At 41.5% G+C, this 19,566-nt stretch overlaps 2 protein-coding genes across 9 annotated transcripts in view; one reads left to right on the top strand and one right to left on the bottom strand.

Moving 5' to 3' along the window:
* LOC120781719 (voltage-dependent L-type calcium channel subunit beta-2) overlaps positions 1 to 19,566 on the top strand; it is a 616,781-nt gene that overhangs the window by 216,801 nt on the left and 380,414 nt on the right. The window lies entirely within an intron of this gene.
* LOC120781781 lies at positions 12,562 to 13,215 on the bottom strand. Its single transcript, XM_040114009.1, has one exon. It carries the CDS (start codon positions 13,213 to 13,215, stop codon positions 12,562 to 12,564), a length of 654 nt encoding a protein of 217 aa, XP_039969943.1.

Consider the following 19,566-nt stretch of genomic DNA (forward strand, 5'->3'; position numbering starts at 1 on the left):
AAGAGTATGCTCCGGTCTTGAAACCTATTTAAGCCGCCGCATTTTTTCGTAGAATTTTCGAGTATTACCCCTGTCGGCCAGCTTATCAAGCTCTTTGTACTCACGCACTTCAGCCTCTTTCTTTTTCTGTGTGCAAATGCGTCTCGCTTCCCTTTTCAACTCTCAGTATCTATCCCATCCCGCACGTGTTGTGGTCGATCGTAACGTTGCGAGGTAGGCAGCCTGTTTTCTCTCCGCTGCGACACGGCACTCCTCGTCGTACCAGCAATGGTTTCGGTTGCAGCTGTACGTAAGGAGTTTGAAATGCCGTCCCACAGTTCCCTTATACCGAGTTGTTGATGAGTGCTCTCAGAGAGCAGGAGTGCAAGCCGAGTAGAAAATCGTTCGGCTGTCTTTTGTGATTGCAGCTTCTCGACGTCGAACCTTCCTTGTGTTTATTGGCGTGCGTTTTTTGCTGCACAGAGGCGGGTGCGAATCTTGGCTGCAACAAGATAGTGGTCCGAGTCGATGTTAGGACCTCGGAGCGCACGCACATCTAAAACACTGGAGACGTGTCTTCCATCTGTCACAACATGATCGATCTGGTTGGTAGTTTTTCGATCCGGAGACAGCCAGGTAGCTTGATGAATCGTTTTATGCTGGAATCTAGTACTACAAATAACAATATTTCGGGCCCCGGCGAAGTCGATCAGCCTCAAGCCACTTGGGGATGTTTCCTCGTGGAGGCTGAATTTACCGACCGTAGTGCCAAAGATACCTTCTTTACCCACCCTGGCGTTAAAGTCGCCAAGCACGATTTTGACATCGTGGCGGGGGCAGCTCTCATAAGCGCGCTCCAAGCGCTCATAGAAGGCATCTTTGGTCACATCGTCCTTCTCTTCCGCCGGGGAGTGGGCGCAAATCAGCTATATGTTGAAGAACCTCGCTTTGATGCGGATTGTGGCTAGACGTTCATTCACCGGAGTGAATGATAGTACTCGGCAACGGAGTCTCTCTCCCACCACGAATCCAACACCAAACTTGCGCTCCTTTATATGGCCACTGTAGTAACTGTCACAAGGACCTACTCGTCTCTGTCCTTGCCCCGTCCATCGCATTTCTTGGACGGCGGTGATGTCAGCCTTTATTTTTGCGAGGACATCAACCAGCTGGGCAGCGGCACCTTCCCAATTAAGGGTCCGGACATTCCAGGTGCATGCCCTCAAATCGTAGTCCTTATTCCGTTTGCCATGGTCGTCATCAAAAGGGGGGTCTCTCATCCGAGGCTGTGTTTTATTTTTCATTGGTATTGTTTTTTACGTGGCGGGTCCCAAGCCCAGCGCACAACCCTATGTAGGGAATGTTTCGCCTTCTCACATTAGCTCGCCTTCGAACGGATGTTCTTAGGCTACCCAGAGGATACTTGGTCAAAGACCGGAAGTAGTGAGCTGCTTGAGCCATGTGTAACAGAATCGTTTCTGGCCACTCCCAAGTGAATGGCGATCAGAGAACTTTCCTCACTTGCGTGAACTTCTACACATGACTCCATCCTCCAGAAGTTGCTAAGGAGAGTATTATAGTTTTGTTCACACAACGGTTGTTTGTAAGTCCTAAAACTATGTCTACCAAACTCTATAGAGTCGTTTCCTTCAGACATTCCCATATACAGTTCAAAAATGGACGAAATCGGATAATAACCACGCCCACCTCCCATACAAAGGTTATGTTGAAAATCACTAAAAGTGCGTTAACCGACTAACAAAAAACGTCAGAAACACTAAATTTTACGGAAGAAATTGCAGAAGGAAGCTGCACCCAGGCTTTTTTTAAAAATTGAAATTGGGCGTGGCGTCGCCCACTTATGAACCAAAAACCATATCTCAGGAACTACTCTACCGATTTCAATGAAATTCGGTATGATGGGTTGCCAAAAAAATTTTGCGGTTTTATTATTGAATTTTTTTTTTTATTGAAATTGAAATGAATTTTTGATGACTCATGCCCAGCAATTGACCGATGCTACGGCTGCTACTATGCCGGTCGCAATTTTCGACGACAGGCCTTCCGGAGCGTGGCGCATCTTCGAACACCTCTACACCAGAACGAAAACGTTGAAACCATCGTTGTGCGGTGGAAATGGAAACTGTATCGGGTCCATAAACTGCACAAATTTTATTGGCGGCTTGAGATGTATTTTTGCCTTTATCGTAGTAGTACTGTAAAATATGCCGTATTTTCTCTTTATTTTGCTCCATGTTTGTGACGCTATAACTCACGAACGACTTAAAAGAAACGACAATCAGTCAAACACGTGTTAGCGCGTGAAATGAGCTTTCCAAAAAGGTATAGCATGACCCGATGCGACGAACAAAACTAGAACTACGCGCTTTCAGCGCCAACTAGCGGAAATACCGCAAGACTTTTTTGACAACCTATTATAATATTTTCTTAACACCCTGATAACATGTACGAAATATGGGTGAAATCGGTTAACAACCACGCCTTTTTCCAATATAAAGCTATTTTGAATTCCATCTGAAGCCTTCTCTGTATAATATATAGTATACATTAGGAAATGAAATTACAATTCAATACTCAAAGTACACAAATTGATCTAATCTAATTAATTTTACAGCAAAATAAAAAATATGTAAATGACGGATAATGAAATCTCGATTATCACTCTATCATGCGAGAGTATAAAATGATCGGTGACACCCGAACTTAGCCCTTCCTTACTTGTTAAGTTTCGCGGAGTTGCTTATTGCTTTTTTGTTTGCTTAACCTGTTTGGTAGTTTAATTTTTCTTAAGACTTTGTTTTTTTCTGTCACTTCACCAGAAAACCACTCTTTTCACATTTTTGTCACCTCACTGATATATATATTTGTACATACATATGTATGGATAAGCTATCTTTTTATTTTTTTGTTGTTCTGTTTGTTTGAGTCACTGGGTTTTATTTTGTTTTGTGTCACTGCACTTTCTTACCGAACTTTCTTTTGTTTTCTATTACCATTTATATTTAATTTATTTTATTTTTTTTTTTTAATTTAAGGTAAGGCTCGAAGGACCATGTTTAAAAGTATGCGAAATTTATGTTTAATAAAAATGAATTTTGTTTGTTTTTTGTGTTGGTATAAAATCTCATCAACGGAATTATAATATACATAAATGTTACATGATTTAATTTTAATAAAAAGAAGTGTCGACAAACGCGGCGGCGAGAATCCTGTTCCGACTTGTGGAGCTGGCGATCGAATTCTCGCGGTAGAGTAGCGGCGCAGTGTCTCAGCGAACGTTGATGTGCGGCTTGTGTTGATCGAATTGTAAGTCCCATCATTTTTGTTAAGTGGGTATAAGTGTGCTTAACTCATTTAAACACACCGATTTTGATAAACTTAGCATCTGGGCAATTAAATTAATACTTAATAGACGGTCTGAGTTCAAAACTTTACGCACACGAGTCAAATTGTCGGTGTTTAATGAAGTCACAGGTCTCACAGCACAGTCTTCATCAGCGACCTCTTCCCGCGTATCCCTGCTTTATCGAACGCTGCATTTTCGGCTTGCACCACTCACAGAAACAGTCCAACGCTACGAGGATCGTTCTCTCACAGGATTGTTTCTGGTTAAGGCTATCTGAACTATCTGAGCGTTTACGACGGTAAGTGCTGTGGTGGTACTGTGCACTTTTCGGAATCCATGCTGGTGGTTTGATAGGCTCAGGTGGTGAGTAAAGGTCGGGAATAGCAAGGCCTCAAGTGTCTTCACTACTGGGGAGAGGAGATTTATTGGACGATAGTTCTCCCCTTTGTTGGCGGGTTTCCCAGGAAATCTTCAAAATGTACCATCGTATTGCGTACGGCATGCACGATTCGTTATAGATGCCAGGTTTCTTATTCTGCAGAACTTGTAGAGCAGGCCGCCTAATACTAACTCCGAAGCTCCGCTGCTTTTAGCTTATAAATTTTCCTTGCGAAACCACCGATCGGTTAATTTTTTAATTGCATCAACTGTTGACCTGTTCCTGCGAAAACCAATACAGAGATTTTGGGCCAATCCTGACTTTTGCTTTTCAAGCTACTGTTCCAGGTGTATACATATAGTACTATCCGCTCCAATATTTTTCCATTCGTGTCAAGAATACATTGTGGTCGATACGAGCTTGGCACCCCGACTTGGTCATTTGGTTTCTGTATGAGAACCAGTCTCTCCCTCTTCCAGATTTTAGGGAATATGCCCTTTCGTAGACATTGCGTAAACAATTCTGCAAACGGAGCGGTATTGTGTCTAATTGCAGTCTTTTAGGTTTTGTTTGGTATTCCATCAAACCCTGATGCTTCGTTGTTGGCGAATCTTACCGCTGCTTCAGTGACTTTTTCTAGCAATAACTCACTGCTACAGTTTCCTCCATACAATATCTTTGTATATGTGGTTTGCGTGGCAAACAGGGTTTGTACCACAGCTTTAAATAATATGACCTTTGACCTAAACAAATTTCTTTTCTACATTGACTTTCTTCAACTTGTTTGCACAGATCTTTGATGTATTCGGCTTTGCTCTTATTAATGGCGTTTTGATTTCATTTTGCTTTCTCTTAAATCACTCGTTCAGTCTTGCGAACTCTGTCGATAGTCGTCATCACAGGCTTTTTTTTCTATATACTCAGCCTGTCGTTCCGGGTCTGGCGCTTTATTAAGGTTTCCATCTAACATCAGCTTGATAATTCTTCATCTAGGGTTTCTACTTTCCAGCCTCTGCTTTGTGCCTTTGGTTGCTTAAATTTTTGGATATGGTTGTGATTACCGATTTCTATTAAGATGGTCATTGTATTTCGTATTTCTTCTTTACTGGCGTAGAAACCGAGTTAACAACAGCGCGCCCGTCGTTTCTTCTATTCGCAAGGTGGCGTCAAATGGAGATTCCAAGCGAAGTCAGGACTTCCTTCACCTGGTCTTTCCAACTAAGTGGAGGTCTTCCTCTTCCTCTGCTTCCCCCGGCGGGTACAGCGTCGAATACTTTCAGAGCTGGAGTGTTTTCGTCCATTCGGACGACATGACCTAGCCAGTGCAGCCGCTGTCTTTTAATTCGCTGAACTATGTCAATGTCGTCGTATATCTCATACAGCCGTGGCCAACGCCATGATATCAATATCATCAGTATGCGCCAACAACTGTACACTTTTATAGAAGATGGTGCCTTCTCTGTTTAGTTCTGAATCTCGAATTATTTTCTCCTGAATTAGGTTGAAGAAGTCCACGAAAAGGGAGTCGCCTTGTCTAAAACCTCGTTTGGTGTCTAACGGCTCGGAGATGTCCTTTCTGATCATGACGGAGCTTTTGGTGTTGCTCAACGTCAGTTTACATAACCGTATTATTTTTGCGGGGATACCATATTCAGTCATCGCGGCATAAAGGCAGCTTTGAAATCGACGAAGAGTTGGTGTGTGTCGATTCTCCTTTCACGGGTCTTTTCCAAAATTTCACTGCCATTCAGCAGACTGGAGAGTGTTCCCTCCATAATTTTATTATGCTCTGGGCATCAGTCACTAGATCACCTCTGGGGGTTCTTCAAGAGTATGCTCCAGTCTTGAAACCTTCTAATAGTCGCCGCATCTTTTCGTAGAAATTTCGTTAGGACCTCGAAGCGTACGCCCGTCTAAAGCTCTGGAGACATGTCCTCTGTCTACATATCACAATATTATCGATCTGGTTGGTGGTTTTTCGATCCGGAGACTTCTGTGGTATCAGTGATGGACATATCCTCCTTTGGTCCTTTTGGCGCTTCTTCATTCATTATTTTGTTCTTATATAGTAGAGTTCGTCGTTTGGCCTGTTTTTCGTTATGGGATCTTTTTGGCTTTATATCCGTGGTTGCGGGCATGTTTAATATGTTCTTTTCTTTCATTTTGTGAAGCCTCCTCTTGAGCTCTGTCATACAGCATTGCTATGTTGCTTAGCAGATCCTTTAAGTTGTTGTTGATGGTGTTGTGGTGGTCTCTGACAACTTCTCAAATCCCTCTCGTAGTTCCGTCATGTGTTCTGCAAGTGATTGTACCACTTTGGCCTGCGACGTCCTTTTTTGTAACGCTAGTGACGACGACCTTGCCCACGTTGGTTTCTACACACTAAGGACTTTTGTGGCCGATCTACTTATATATTCTTGGGGCACGCTTAGAGGAATATATATCTATACTCGGTGTTCTTTGGGACCGGTCTGCCTGTGGAGCTTTGCTTGTTGCGTTGCTCATTGTGGCGTAAATCTTGCTTCTATTGTTGTTGTTATTTCATGTTTTGGTTTCCATTCTTTTCTTTTTGTCACGGCTGACACTTCGGCAGAACAAGTTCACATCACATTATCCACCTGAACAACAGAGAAGTCATTATTAGAATTTCAAAAACTCCCAGTGCGCCACGTTATGTACCGGTTAAAATATCTTAACAGCCGTATCTAACAAGGTGAACAGGCGTCTCCATATTGCATTATGAGTTCGTCGTGCCTGTTTTCTTTTTTACTGTTCATCATGCTAGTGCATGATTTAGATACCTGTTTCTTCAGTTTCAGCGGATCAGTCAGCTTTTTACCGCATCCTCCGCTCCTGTCGCTCATCGTCGGGAACTGTTCATTCGTTTTAACTTATTTCGCAACTGACCTGCTATTACAAGCCGTTCTGGTATCCGTGGCAAATCAATCGGTTACTTAGAGCCCATCTAGGGTGTCCAAATTCGATAGAACAGACCACTCCATCTGGCAGCCTTTCTCTGAGTGCGTGCGTCTAAACTCATTGAAGGATGCGACTTACGCGCAGGCGCCCTCAGTAGCAACGATGACCCAAGCGGTCGACGAAAGCGATATCGCAGGGGCACAATCTACAACTCCAGACGGAGCAATATTCCCGCAATGAACAAACTCGATTCGTGGGTTAAAAGTTCGCTGCTAAAACCGTTTTTATGCACAGGAGTCTCCAACACCGGGACATACACCGGCACCCGTAGGGAAGTCCTGTCGACGTATACAATCAACAACAAGACAACAACAACAAGAAGATAACGAACAATATTGTAAACAGGTTTCCAATCTTCAGCTCTCTATAAATATCTTAATATTGTAGATATATAGTACAGGATCATTAGAAGAATCAACACTATCCTAACCAATTTTACGACAGTTTTACTGGCCAAAATCGCCACAAAGCTTTAGTCTATCGTGTATGTATGGTTTTTTTTTCTTCCGGGTCTACCATGATGTCCGTAGATTCGGTACATCGAGCCATTTGGGCCAATACTTGCACCAATCCATCCATATGCTACTGTGTGCAAATGAGTCATAAAGATTTTCGAAATTGGAAGAAATTTGCGGATTTGTCAATTTATTAAAAATGAAATTAAACTTTTTTAATTTGAATTGCTCCATTTGAAAAAACAACTATATAACAAACTAATATCGGGTGATTTTTTTGAGGTTAGGATTTTCATGCATTAGTATTTGACAGATCACGTGGGATTTCAGACATGGTGTCAAACAGAAAGATGCTCAGTATGCTTTGACATTTCATCATGAATAGACTTACTAACGAGCAACGCTTGCAAATCATTGAATTTTATTACCAAAATCAGTGTTCGGTTCGAAATGTGTTTCGCGCTTTACGTCCGATTTATGGTCTACATAATCGACCAAGTGAGCAAACAATTAATGCGATTGTGACCAAGTTTCGCACTCAGTTTACTTTATTGGACATTAAACCAACCACACGAATGCGTACGGTGTGCGTACAGAAGAGAATATTGCGTCTGTTTCTGAGAGTGTGGCTGAAGACCGTGAAATGTCGATTCGTCGCCGTTCGCAGCAATTGGGTTTGTGTTATTCGACCACATGGAAGATTTTACGCAAAGATCTTGGTGTAAAACCGTATAAAATACAGCTCGTGCAAGAACTGAAGCCGAACGATCTGCCACAACGTCGAATTTTCAGTGAATGGGCCCTAGAAAAGTTGGCAGAAAATCCGCTTTTTTATCGACAAATTTTGTTCAGCGATGAGGCTCATTTCTGGTTGAATGGCTACGTAAATAAGCAAAATTGCCGCATTTGGGGTGAAGAGCAACCAGAAGCCGTTCAAGAACTGCCCATGCATTCCGAAAAATGCACTGTTTGGTGTGGTTTGTACGCTGGTGGAATCATTGGACCGTATTTTTTCAAAGATGCTGTTGGACGCAACGTTACGGTGAATGGCGATCGCTATCGTTCGATGCTAACAAACTTTTGTTGCCAAAAATGGAAGAACTGAACTTGGTTGACATGTGGTTTCAACAAGATGGCGCTACATGCCACACAGCTCGCGATTCTATGGCCATTTTGAGGGAAAACTTCGGAGAACAATTCATCTCAAGAAATGGACCCGTAAGTTGGCCACCAAGATCATGCGATTTAACGCCTTTAGACTATTTTTGTGGGGCTACGTCAAGTCTAAAGTCTACAGAAATAAGCCAGCAACTATTCCAGCTTTGGAAGACAACATTTCCGAAGAAATTCGGGCTATTCCTGGCCGAAATGCTCGAAAAAAGTTGCCCAAAATTGGACTTTCCGAATGGACCACCTAAGACGCAGCCGCGGTCAACATTTAAATGAAATTATCTTCAAAAAGTAAATGTCATGAACCAATCTAACGTTTCAAATAAAGCACCGATGAGATTTTGCAAATTTTATGCGTTTTTTTTTTAAAAAAAGTTATCAAGCTCTTAAAAAATCACCCGATATTTTGATAATTTTAATACTCAAAGCATACAAGAATTTAATATTAATAAAAGTGCTAAAATATACAATACCCTTTATGCATTTCAAATTTAATGACCAAAAGAAACTTTGCATCAAAGAAAGTACCCCAAATAAATATCATATGAGGTACCTAAATTTAAAACATTCAATACATATAAAATATGTGTTAAATGAATCCAATAAAGAGTATTTGTTAAATTTAACATTATCTATTTTTCTTTATTGGCGTAGAATTCGCTTTCGCGGTTATAGCTTTCGCGGTTATAGGCGAGTTAACAACAACGCGCCAGTCGTTTCTTATTTTTTGCAATGTATCGCTACTTGCAGATTTCAAGCCTTCTCCACCTGGTCTTTCCAACGGAGTGTAGGTCTTCCTCTTCCTATGCTTCCCCCGGCAGGCACTCTGCCTCGAATACTTTCGAGGCTAGGTAATGTCATCCGAAGTAGCACCTGTTGGCAAGAGATATTCTGCGTTGGATTTCCAGACTGACATTGTTGGTGGTGTTGATACTGGTTTTAAGATAGACGAAATTATCTCCGAGTTCAATGTTATGACTCAACAGTGACGTGAAAGTCAAGTCGCGAGTGCAACGACTTTTCGTTTGATGACAGGAGATATTTCGTCTTGCACTTGTTCACCACCAGTTCCATTTGCTTCGCTCCTTATCTATTCTGGAGAAAGCAGTACAAACGGGGCGATGGTTAAGGCCAATGATATCAATAATCGACGTACGCCAGCAGCTGTGTAGTCTTATAGAATATGGTACTTTCTCTGTTTAGTTTGATCGATTGATTAATATGAGGAATGCACCGCGACCTTTGGTCTATTGTGCCCTCTCCTAACTTACATAGACTCACCTAGCCCCAGCGTATCGATGAAGTTCAATAGACTTCTGGGCGCTAGTGAGGCTATGCGATCCCTATCCGGAAACATTGATCCGAGGGCCTTAGTCCTGCGTCTACAGACCGCTGTGCAGTCAATCAGCAGGTGCTCCAGGGTTTCAGGCTCCAAGTCGCAGAACCGGCAGTTAATGCGAGAGGATAGGCCCATGTTGTACAGGTGCCTATTCAACTTGCAGTGGCCGGTATACCATGCGACCAGTAGCCTGAGTTTGTTCCTGGGGAGGTTTATTATAACCTTGAACCTGCTCAGATTGTATCCTCCCATTAGCAGCTTGGCATGTCTCATACCACGCGTTTGCCGCCAATGCTCCTCTCTGCCCACTCCTTCTTCCCTGCGAAGTAGCTCCTTTATGGTATGTGGACCTACCCCAATAAAGGGTTCTGGTCCCACCATCTTGGTGGAGGCTGCGGAGCGGGCTAGCTCATCCGCCAGTTCATTACCGGCTATACCGCTGTGACCAGGCACACAGATTAGGTGTACCTGGTTACGTTCTGCAAGGCTGTTCATACTCTCCCTGCACTCTTGCACTAATAGCGATTTGATTTCGTAAGAAGAGATCGCTTTTAGTGCCGCTTGACTATCGCTGAGAATGGCTATTCTCTCATTGCGATAGTTGCGACGGAGGTTTATTTCTATACACCGACTTATGGCAAAAACTTCTGCCTAAAAAATGCTTGGGAACTCTCCCATGGGTATGGAGAGCTTAGTGCGTGGGCTCGCGATCCCCGCACCGATTCCCTCCGACATTTTCGACCCGTTGGTGTACCACCTTAGCGTACTATTCCTCAGCATCAGTTCGAGATTGGAATCATTCCACTCGTCTTTGCTGCCGAGGGTGACCTTAAACTTCTTCTTGAAGTTAACTGTTTTGGTAGTGCTGTCCCTCGGGAGGAGGGCTGATGGTACATCGCCACTTATCTTTTCCATCCTCTGGGACGAGACTACCCTACCTTTGCCCCACCCCTCTGCCGTTATTTGCAGGATTGTGTGCTTGGCTACCTGACCGATAACCAAATGAAGCGGAGTAAGCTCCGTCAGAACCTCCAGTGCTGCCGTTGGACAGGTGCGCATTGCCCCCGACATGCAGACACAGGCTAGCCGCTTCAGCTTCGATTGCTTGGTCTTAAACGAAGTCTGCGACGCTATTGAGGCCCAGGCCACCGCCCCGTATGTGATTATTGGTCGCACTATCATGGTGTACAACCACCTGAGGATCCTTGGCTTACAGCCCCAGGACTTGCCCGCCAGCCGGTTGCACACCATTAAAGCTTTTGTTGCCTTGACCAGGGTCAGGTTTACATGCTGATTCCACCGCAAAGTAGAATCTAGCATCAAATCTAGGTATTTGACACTGCCGGTCATTCTTATCTCTCTGCCCCCAAGTGTAAGATTCCTGAGACCGGGTAAGGACCTGCGTCTCGTAAACGAGACTACGGTCGTCTTGGAGGGATTGATGTTTAATTCAACCTCTTTACACCACATCTTCGCCAGGTTTAGACCTCTTTGTATTAGGTCACAGAGAGTGTCTTCGTATTTGCCTCTTGCTTTAATTACAATGTCGTCCGCATACCCTTGGCAGCGGATCCCATTGTTCGTTAGCAATACTAACAGCTCGTCTACAACTAGACTCCATAGCAGGGGTGATAACACACCTCCCTGTGGGCAGCCTCTTGTTGTGCCAAGACGAATCCTCTTGTCACCTACTGTGGTCTCAGCAACTCTGGTTCGCAATACAGATTCAATCCATCTGCGCACCGGTGCTGCCACATTCCTTCTCTCCAGTGCCTCGGCTACACTTTACACTACACACATGAGACGTGTTGTCAAAGGCACCTTCGATGTCCAAGAACGCGCAAAGCATCACCTCTCCATGCTCCAGTGAATTCTCTATTTCAGAGGTTATCTGGTACAGAGCAGTGTTAGTGGATCTACCCGCTCTGTAGGCGTGCTGAGCCGCATGCAGGGATGCTCTCTTCAGCACTGTCGACCTTATTTCATGGTCCACGATCTTCTCCATGGTTTCTAGTAGGAAAGACGTAAACTGATTGGCCTGAAGGATTTCGCCAATGAGTAGTCTTTCCTGCCCACCTTAGGTATGAAGATCACCTTCGATGTTTTCCATACTTCAGGGATATACGCCAATTCGAGGCTTTCCCTCAGTAGCCGAATCAGGTGAGGCAGCAAATGCTGCTCCCCCTGCTGTAACAGCGCTGGAAAAATACCATCCACTCCCGGAGACTTGAATCTCTCAAACGAGCCCATTGCCCACCGGATCGAGTCCGTCGTAAAAAGCCGTTTGGCGATGCTCCAATCCTCGCGGGATGGCCTGTGTTCGATCACTGGTCTTCCCGAACCGTCTCCGGGAAGTGCGCCCGCAGAAGCTCCGTAGCTCTGTCCTCTGCGCTGGTCGTGAATGTCCCATCTCCTCTTTTGATTGCTACTACTGCGTCGTTTGTGCCTCTGGCCAGAGCTTTATGCAGCCGGGCCGCCTCTGGCGTTGCGGTAACGTTTTTGCAGAATCTCCTGAAGCTAGCCTGCTTTGCAGACCTGATCTCCTTATTGTATAAAGTGAGATAGCTCCTATATTCCTCCCAGACCCCCGTACGTTTCGCTTTGATGAATAGTCTGCGTACTTTTTTCCGGAGGTCTGATAGTTTCCTTGACCACCAGGGACTGTTTCGCCTGCCTGTGGTCACTTGCAGGGGGCAGCTGCCATGATAAGCGTTAATGACAGACTCGTTTAGCTTAGATAGCCTAATCTCCAAGCCTGGGCCTGACACGCTGTTATCAGTCTGCTCCCCCCTGCCCAATTCCTCACCTAGTATAACCCTGAAGGCATCCCAGTTCACCTTCCGAGGGTTGCGTCTGGGGGGGAGTTTCCTGACCTCTGCCTTTAGCGTGAACCTTAAAATCCTGTGGTCTGACATGGAGGGCTCCGTAGAGACTCCATTGCGAGACGCAATCCATTTGCAGGCTCATTGCTCAAGGTGAGGTCCAGCACCTCCCTCCTGTTTATAGTTATGAATGTGGGTTCATACCCTACATTCTCAATCGCTAAATTACTGCCTACAACATATTCTAACAGGGACTCACCGCTCACGTTGCAGTCGGTGCTGCCCCATTCTGTGTGGTGAGCGTTCGCATCGCAGCCGATGATGAGGGGGAGCTTGTGCAGTCTGCAGTGCTCTACCAGCCTTTCCACCGCCTCCGGGGGTGCCGTTGCTGTCTCCCCCGGAAAGTATGCTGAAGCCAGGACGAAGTCTTTGCCCTCAGTGTCCCTGGCCTGCACCGCCACCAAGTCCTGTGTCAGAAACTCTGAAATGCAAAAGAAATCAATATTACTTCTGACAACTATACACGTCCTAGGTCTCTCGCTAGAGAGGTCCCAGATTACCTTATTTGCCTCCGTCTTGAGGCCCTTTATCTCTCCCTTATAGACCCAAGACTCTTGGATCAGCAGTGCGCCCAGTTTCTCCGCAGTGAACCTGCTTGGAATGACAGCTGAGGCTGCCGCCGCATGATGCAGGTTCACTTGAGCAATTTCCATGATGTCGGCCATCATAGAGTGGGCTCGAGGAGAGAGAGATCCTCTACCCCGCCGTCAACCGCACTGCTATCCATTGGGCCTCCTAGTCCGTCTAGGAGCTCCTGCGTTGAGGGAAGCTCCGTGTTCCGGCCATCTGCGGGGACGTCAGTGGTCGTTGCTGGCCCTGCCTGTCCAGACTTACTCCCGCAGGGCTGCTCCGACAACTCGTCCACTTCCATTTTTGTTTCCTCCGCGGACTCCGGCACTGCCTGGTCATCGACGCCCTTGTCCTGTAGAGTCGCAGGCGTTTTTGCTTCCTTGCTCGCGGTGTCAGCAGGCTTGTAGGGCCGCATGACGACCGTGCTATACCTGTAGAACAGGCGGAAGCTCGCGGCCCGGACATACTTATACGACTCGTCGTTGATGTATAGGTGTAACCTCCATCCCTCAATGTCACCTAGCTTCTCCTTTTTGCTGCCTGCAACACACCAGGACGAGATACAGAGTCCCCGGTTCTGGTTCCTCACCAGGTTCAGGGCGTGCTCGTATGTGCTGTCCCCGCTCCGAGGGAGGTGCATGATTGGCACATCTTCCACCCTCTTCACGCAGAGGACAGGGCCCGTCCAGCTTCCCAGCTTTGGAGCGTGTTCGCTCAGCCAGTCGGCGGACGACTCGTCCAGGCAGTCTACCTGCATCGTACCTCCCCTGAAGTCGATGCCCAGGAAGGACGCCGTGTAGTCCTCTCCTATGGACGTCTCGTCCATCAGGATGTCCTGAAGCACGGTGAGCTCATCCGGTTTCAGCGACTCCGCCGGGTATTTGGAAGGCAGAACAGCCATGCGGACGCCTCTGACAGCATCCGCATATCCGCGCCGCCCCTCCTCCACCCGGTGAGGAGCCGGTCCAGATGGTTGGCCCCCGGCTGCCTTTGTATCTGTGCCTCGCACCCTTTTACATCGGGGGGGGTTCCTGCGGCGTGATTTGGCCGCTCTTCCTTTTTCCTGCTTGGGCGTACGTGCCCGCGGGCAGTGCCCTGCTGTCGCCCCGCCTTACGGTCCGAGCTATGCTGACCGGGCCACGGTTGCTGTTACCGCTGCCTTGCGCGCGAGTTAAGTGTGTAGAGCCAAGATTAAATAAAAACACAAAGTTGTTATAATTAACTGCACTCTACTTTATTGGTTCTTCTGAACTAAACTTGAAATGTCGATGTCACTGCTATTTATAATAATCAAATTGTTCAGCTGCTAAGCTGTTATACGATAACTTATTGTTTATTTGTTTGTGTACAAATTCTGCATATGCAGAATTTACTGGTCAATGCTCGAAAAGTAATATAAACAATAATAAAGTGAACGACCCTTATGCAAACATATTGCTTAAGTGTCGTTCTGTACATAAATAGTGTAAGTGTCGCTACAAAGTAATAAGCGACAATAATTAAAACTGCCGTTTATGCTTAATCGGCATATTTCGTTTTTGATTGTTTATATGTATTTTCGTGCATTGGCTTTTTAATTGTGGAGGCTAAGCCTTAGCTGTGGTTTTGGAGTTGGAGCTGCCGTCGTTGTTACTGACGTAACTCCTCCTTCCTTGATTGAAAATTCTCCCGAATTTTTATTCTAAGTATTGAGAATTTTTGTATATGTGGACAATAGCACTCACAGTGATAATTATTATCAATAATATGATTACAAAAGTTATAATGATTGATGTTGAGTGAATATTTTTATCGAATTTTAATTCTTTGATATTTTTGATGTTGTCTATTTCATTCAAGACTATTTCGTCTAATGATAAGGTTAATTTTGTATTATTGTACATAAATGTGGGTAATTTAACGAAGCTATTTTTAAATGTTTTATCATAGTTGGAAAAATTACATTATTTATTTCTATTTTACAATTACTAAAAATTATTAAATTATTATTATTTAATGTTACATTTCGTTCATCACAAGTATTTATTAATTTTGTGTTATTTATGTTTTTTGCAAGAATGACACCAAGTTCGAGTTCTTTTATTTCTGCTTTTACATTTTTGATTTTTGGACATACATTATTGTTGAATATACAAAGATTTGTTTTTCTTAGCTTATTTACATTAGGATTATTGAAGTAATCATATGTATTATTATTGTAATATACAATTTCTGTTTCTTGAAAGTTAATTTCAAACTTATTATTGTCTGCAAGTGGTGATAGAAAATATCTCTTTACATTTACAATTGTTTTGGGTATTTTTATTAAAACAAAATTTTATTACTTTTAAATTTTGCTACGCCTAATTTAATATTTTGCAATTTATAGAAATCGATTTCTAAAGTTTGTATTTCTTCTGATGTTAGTATATTATTGACCATAATATTGCTATTTGCAGCAATGATATTGTTTTGAATATGTTCAATATTATCATTTAAAATTTTTATTTTTAACATAATATCCATATAAAATAAATGTGAAAGAATATCATTGTTAGACTGATCTATGCTATTAAATTTTTCTGTAATTTTTTTGCCTATCCAATTCAATTGTTTTAGCTAGTTTTCTCATAGTTTCGTTGAAATTATTATTTATCAGTATATTGTTATTAAAAGCTTCTATCATGTTGTGGTTATTCTCATCTATTGTACTTATATGATTTTCTATTTCGGATCTGTCCTCATCATCCATGGTACCAGCTATCCATTTGAGACCTGAACCTACGATGTTGAGTAGACCTCTTTATTTTTGTTTATCTGGAGGGTATGTAGTCTAGTCCTAGCTTTCTTTATTTCTGATAAGAGAAGTTCCTTATTATCTATTATTTTAAGTTGTTCTACGTTTTCTTGGAGGTTTTCTATTGTCTTTTCGATTTCAGTAAGATCTATAATATGTAGTATAGTTGTATAGTCCGCAATTAGTTGTACATCAGTTAATTTTATTTCGACATATCCATTATGGTTTTCGTTGATGGGTTGGATTATTAATGTTGACATTACTAGTGGTATTACCATCAGGATTAATATACCTGTTGATGTCCATTGCCCCTGAAAATTTATTTTTTCTTTTAATGTTGCTTGGGTATATGTTTTCTAGTTTTAATTTTTTGTAACGAGGCTCATATTTATGCCTAAGTGCTTTGTAATTTTTTACATAACCTTCGTGATTATTTTGTACGAATTCCTCCCTATTTTCATTTCTTTTTTCTATAATTTTGTTTTTTGCTTCTAATATTCTGTTTTTAATTAGAGTTTTTTCTATCTTTCCCTCTACTATTTCTAAGGGTGTTGTTTTTATTGTGGAATGTATGGATTTATTGTACCACTCGATACACTTGTATACCCTTTCTTGTGTTGACCATTGAGAATTTTGTGTTTCAAGTGTTCTAAATTTTTCGGATAATGTGCTGTGCAACCTTTCTACGTCTGCATTCCCGGTATGGTTGTTTGGTTTCGTAAAATGTACTTCAATATCTTCTGACTTTAGGAAATCTTTGACATTTATTGAGTTGAACTCGTTATCAGTAATTATTTTTTTGGTTTACTTCTCATTGAAAAGTACATTCTAATTTTTTCTATAATTGTGTTACTATTTCTGTCTTCTAAATGTATGGCTGTTGCATGTTTCGAAAACTTATCAATGAATGTGATAAAGCTATGTTTCTTTATAGTGTAAACATCCATATGTAAAATTTCATTTACATCAAATGGTGTTTCTGTGATATTAAATTTTGCTTTAATAGGGTTCCTACTGTATTTTGATCTGTTGCAAATATCACAATTATTTATATATTTTTGCACGAAAACTTTGAGGTTTTTGTAGTAAAGTTTTGTTTTGATACCTTCATAATTTTCTGTTATTCCTGCATGTCCTGTTTCATTAATATGATATTTAGCAATTTGTTTAAATAATTCATCTTCACTGCAAACTTCTTTCGCGTTAAAGCTACATTTATAAAATTTTATTTCAGTGTTAAATAACTCTACTAACTTGGATTGAACCTGCTTGTATAAATTATCGGGAAGTTCGGTATATATTCCTACCCTTTTCGACTTTATATGTTGTCTAAACAAATCGGCCATATAATTAGTCTCAATATCATTTGAATTTATATATATTTTGATTTTACCGTTTGCTACTTTCGTGTCTTGCGTTTTATTATTTGTAATTATAATTTGAGTTGCAAATCTGTTAACTACTGTATTGAGTGGTGTAAAATTTTGATAGGTGGTGTTATCTTCTTCAACGTTTTCGGTATTTAATATGTTGCCTGATTGACTATTTATTCGGCTCATAAAATCGGCTACTTTATTTTCCTTACCCTTTATGTAGTTAATATGTATGTTATATTCGCCAAGTTTCAAGAGCCACCTTTGGAGTCTTGGGTTAATATCTTTTCCTTTCGTCTTTGTGCAACCAAACAAGTGGTTGATGGTCTGTTAAGAGTTCAAATGGTTTGCCATATAAATATGGTCGGAAATAGTTGACTGACCAGACGATAGCAAGCAATTCTTTTTCGATTGCAGCATAATGTTTTTCGTGGTCGTTTAAGGTTCTACTAGCGTAAGCGATGGGGTGATTTTCTTGAGAAAGGACTGCTCCTATTGCATTATCACTAGCATCTGTTGTTAGTTTAAAATTTTTAGACCAGTCTGGGTATTTCAAAATCGGAGGGTTAATGAGCATTTTTTTAAATTTTTGAATGCATCTATATATTGAGTATCTTTTATATTAATTGTAATATTTTTCTTTAGGTACTTTGTAAGTCCGTGGGCTACTTTAGCATAATCCTTTATGAATTTTCTATAGTAGCCTGTTATACCTAAGAATGATTTTATTTGTTTTTGAGTGTGGGAAGCTTTAGCTTTTGAATGGCTTCAACTTTTGTTGAATTAGGTTTAATTCCTTCTGTGGTCAAAGTATGACCAAGATATTCAGTTTCTTTGCAAAAAAAATTGCATTTGTCTATTTGGATTTTAAGATTGAACTCCTTAATTTTGCAAAAATTTGTTTTATGCTGTTCATATGCTCTTCTATGGAAGTGCTAAAAATGAGTATATCATCGAGATATACAACGCATATTTTGTTAATATATTCCCTAAGTACCGAGTTAATCAAACGTTGGAAGGTGGAAGGGGAATTCTTCAATCCAAATGGCATACGGATGAATTCGTAATGCCCGAAGGGGGTAGAAAAGGCAGTTTTCTTTTGATCGTTTTCATCCATTAATACTTGGTGAAATCCCTTCGCCAAGTCAATTGTTGAAAAGTAATTTGCTTTTCCTAATTTGTCTAATATATTCTCTATATTAGGAATAGGAAATTTATCATCGACTGTGATTTCGTTGAGTTTTCTATAATCTACAACAATACGCCATTTTTGTTTCCCTGAATTATCCGATTTTTTGGGGACTATCCAAATTGGGGAATTGTAAGGGGAAAAGCTTTCTTTAATAATTTTTTGCTCCAACATTTCATTCACCTGCCTTTTAATTTCTTCTTCGTGTATCTTTGGGTACCTGTATATTTTAGAATATACAGGTTTATTCGTATTTGTTATTATCTGGTGTTTTATATTATGTGTGTGGGTTAACTTTTCTCCTTCTCTGTAAAACATATTAGAATATTTTCGCAAAATCAAATCTATATATTTTTTCTCTTCCTCATTCATATCATCTCTATAGAGTTTTGATACGTTTTCCAAATTTAAGGTTGAAGGTTCCAGTGTAGGGATTTTCGTATTTATGAATTTTATTTTATTGTTATTAATTTCAAGAAAATCTTCTTCAAGATTAATTTTTGCATTTAATGCTTTAAGTATATTTTGACCAATTAGTCCGTTGAAGTTTTTATTTCTGAATGACGCTACCTTCCAATCCATTTTATTCGGGTCATTGAATTCTTGAGGTACTTCTGTTATAATTTCAAAGTCTACTTTTGTCTGTCCTGATAGTGTACTATATATGTTAGGTTTTACTAATTTAGTCCTTTTATATTCTTTTAACGAATGTTCGTCGATCAGGGTTGTCGTAGAACCGGTATCGATTAAACATTTAATTATATTTTTACCTATTGTTAAATTTACTATCGGTAACTGTTGTTCTCGCTGGTTAATTGAAAATTTACTTCACCAGTTTCTTCTGTATCGGTATTATTTTCTTGAAGATGAGCGACATTATTTTGGTTTCTACTTGTGTATATTGGATTTCTGTATGCTCCTAAATTTCTTGAAAATTGTTGTTGTGTTTGGGGATTATCTTGCCTCGAATTATTGTTTTGGTTTTGAAACCGGTTAATTGTTTGCCTGCCTTGATAATTATTTTGATCTACTGGGTTGCGATTTGGCCTAAAATTATTGCTATTATTTGATTGTGTGTTGTTGCTATTTGTACTAATTTTATTCTGTA

Source organism: Bactrocera tryoni, unplaced genomic scaffold (assembly GCF_016617805.1).
Source record: "Bactrocera tryoni isolate S06 unplaced genomic scaffold, CSIRO_BtryS06_freeze2 scaffold_7, whole genome shotgun sequence".
Taxonomy (NCBI): domain Eukaryota; kingdom Metazoa; phylum Arthropoda; class Insecta; order Diptera; family Tephritidae; genus Bactrocera; species Bactrocera tryoni.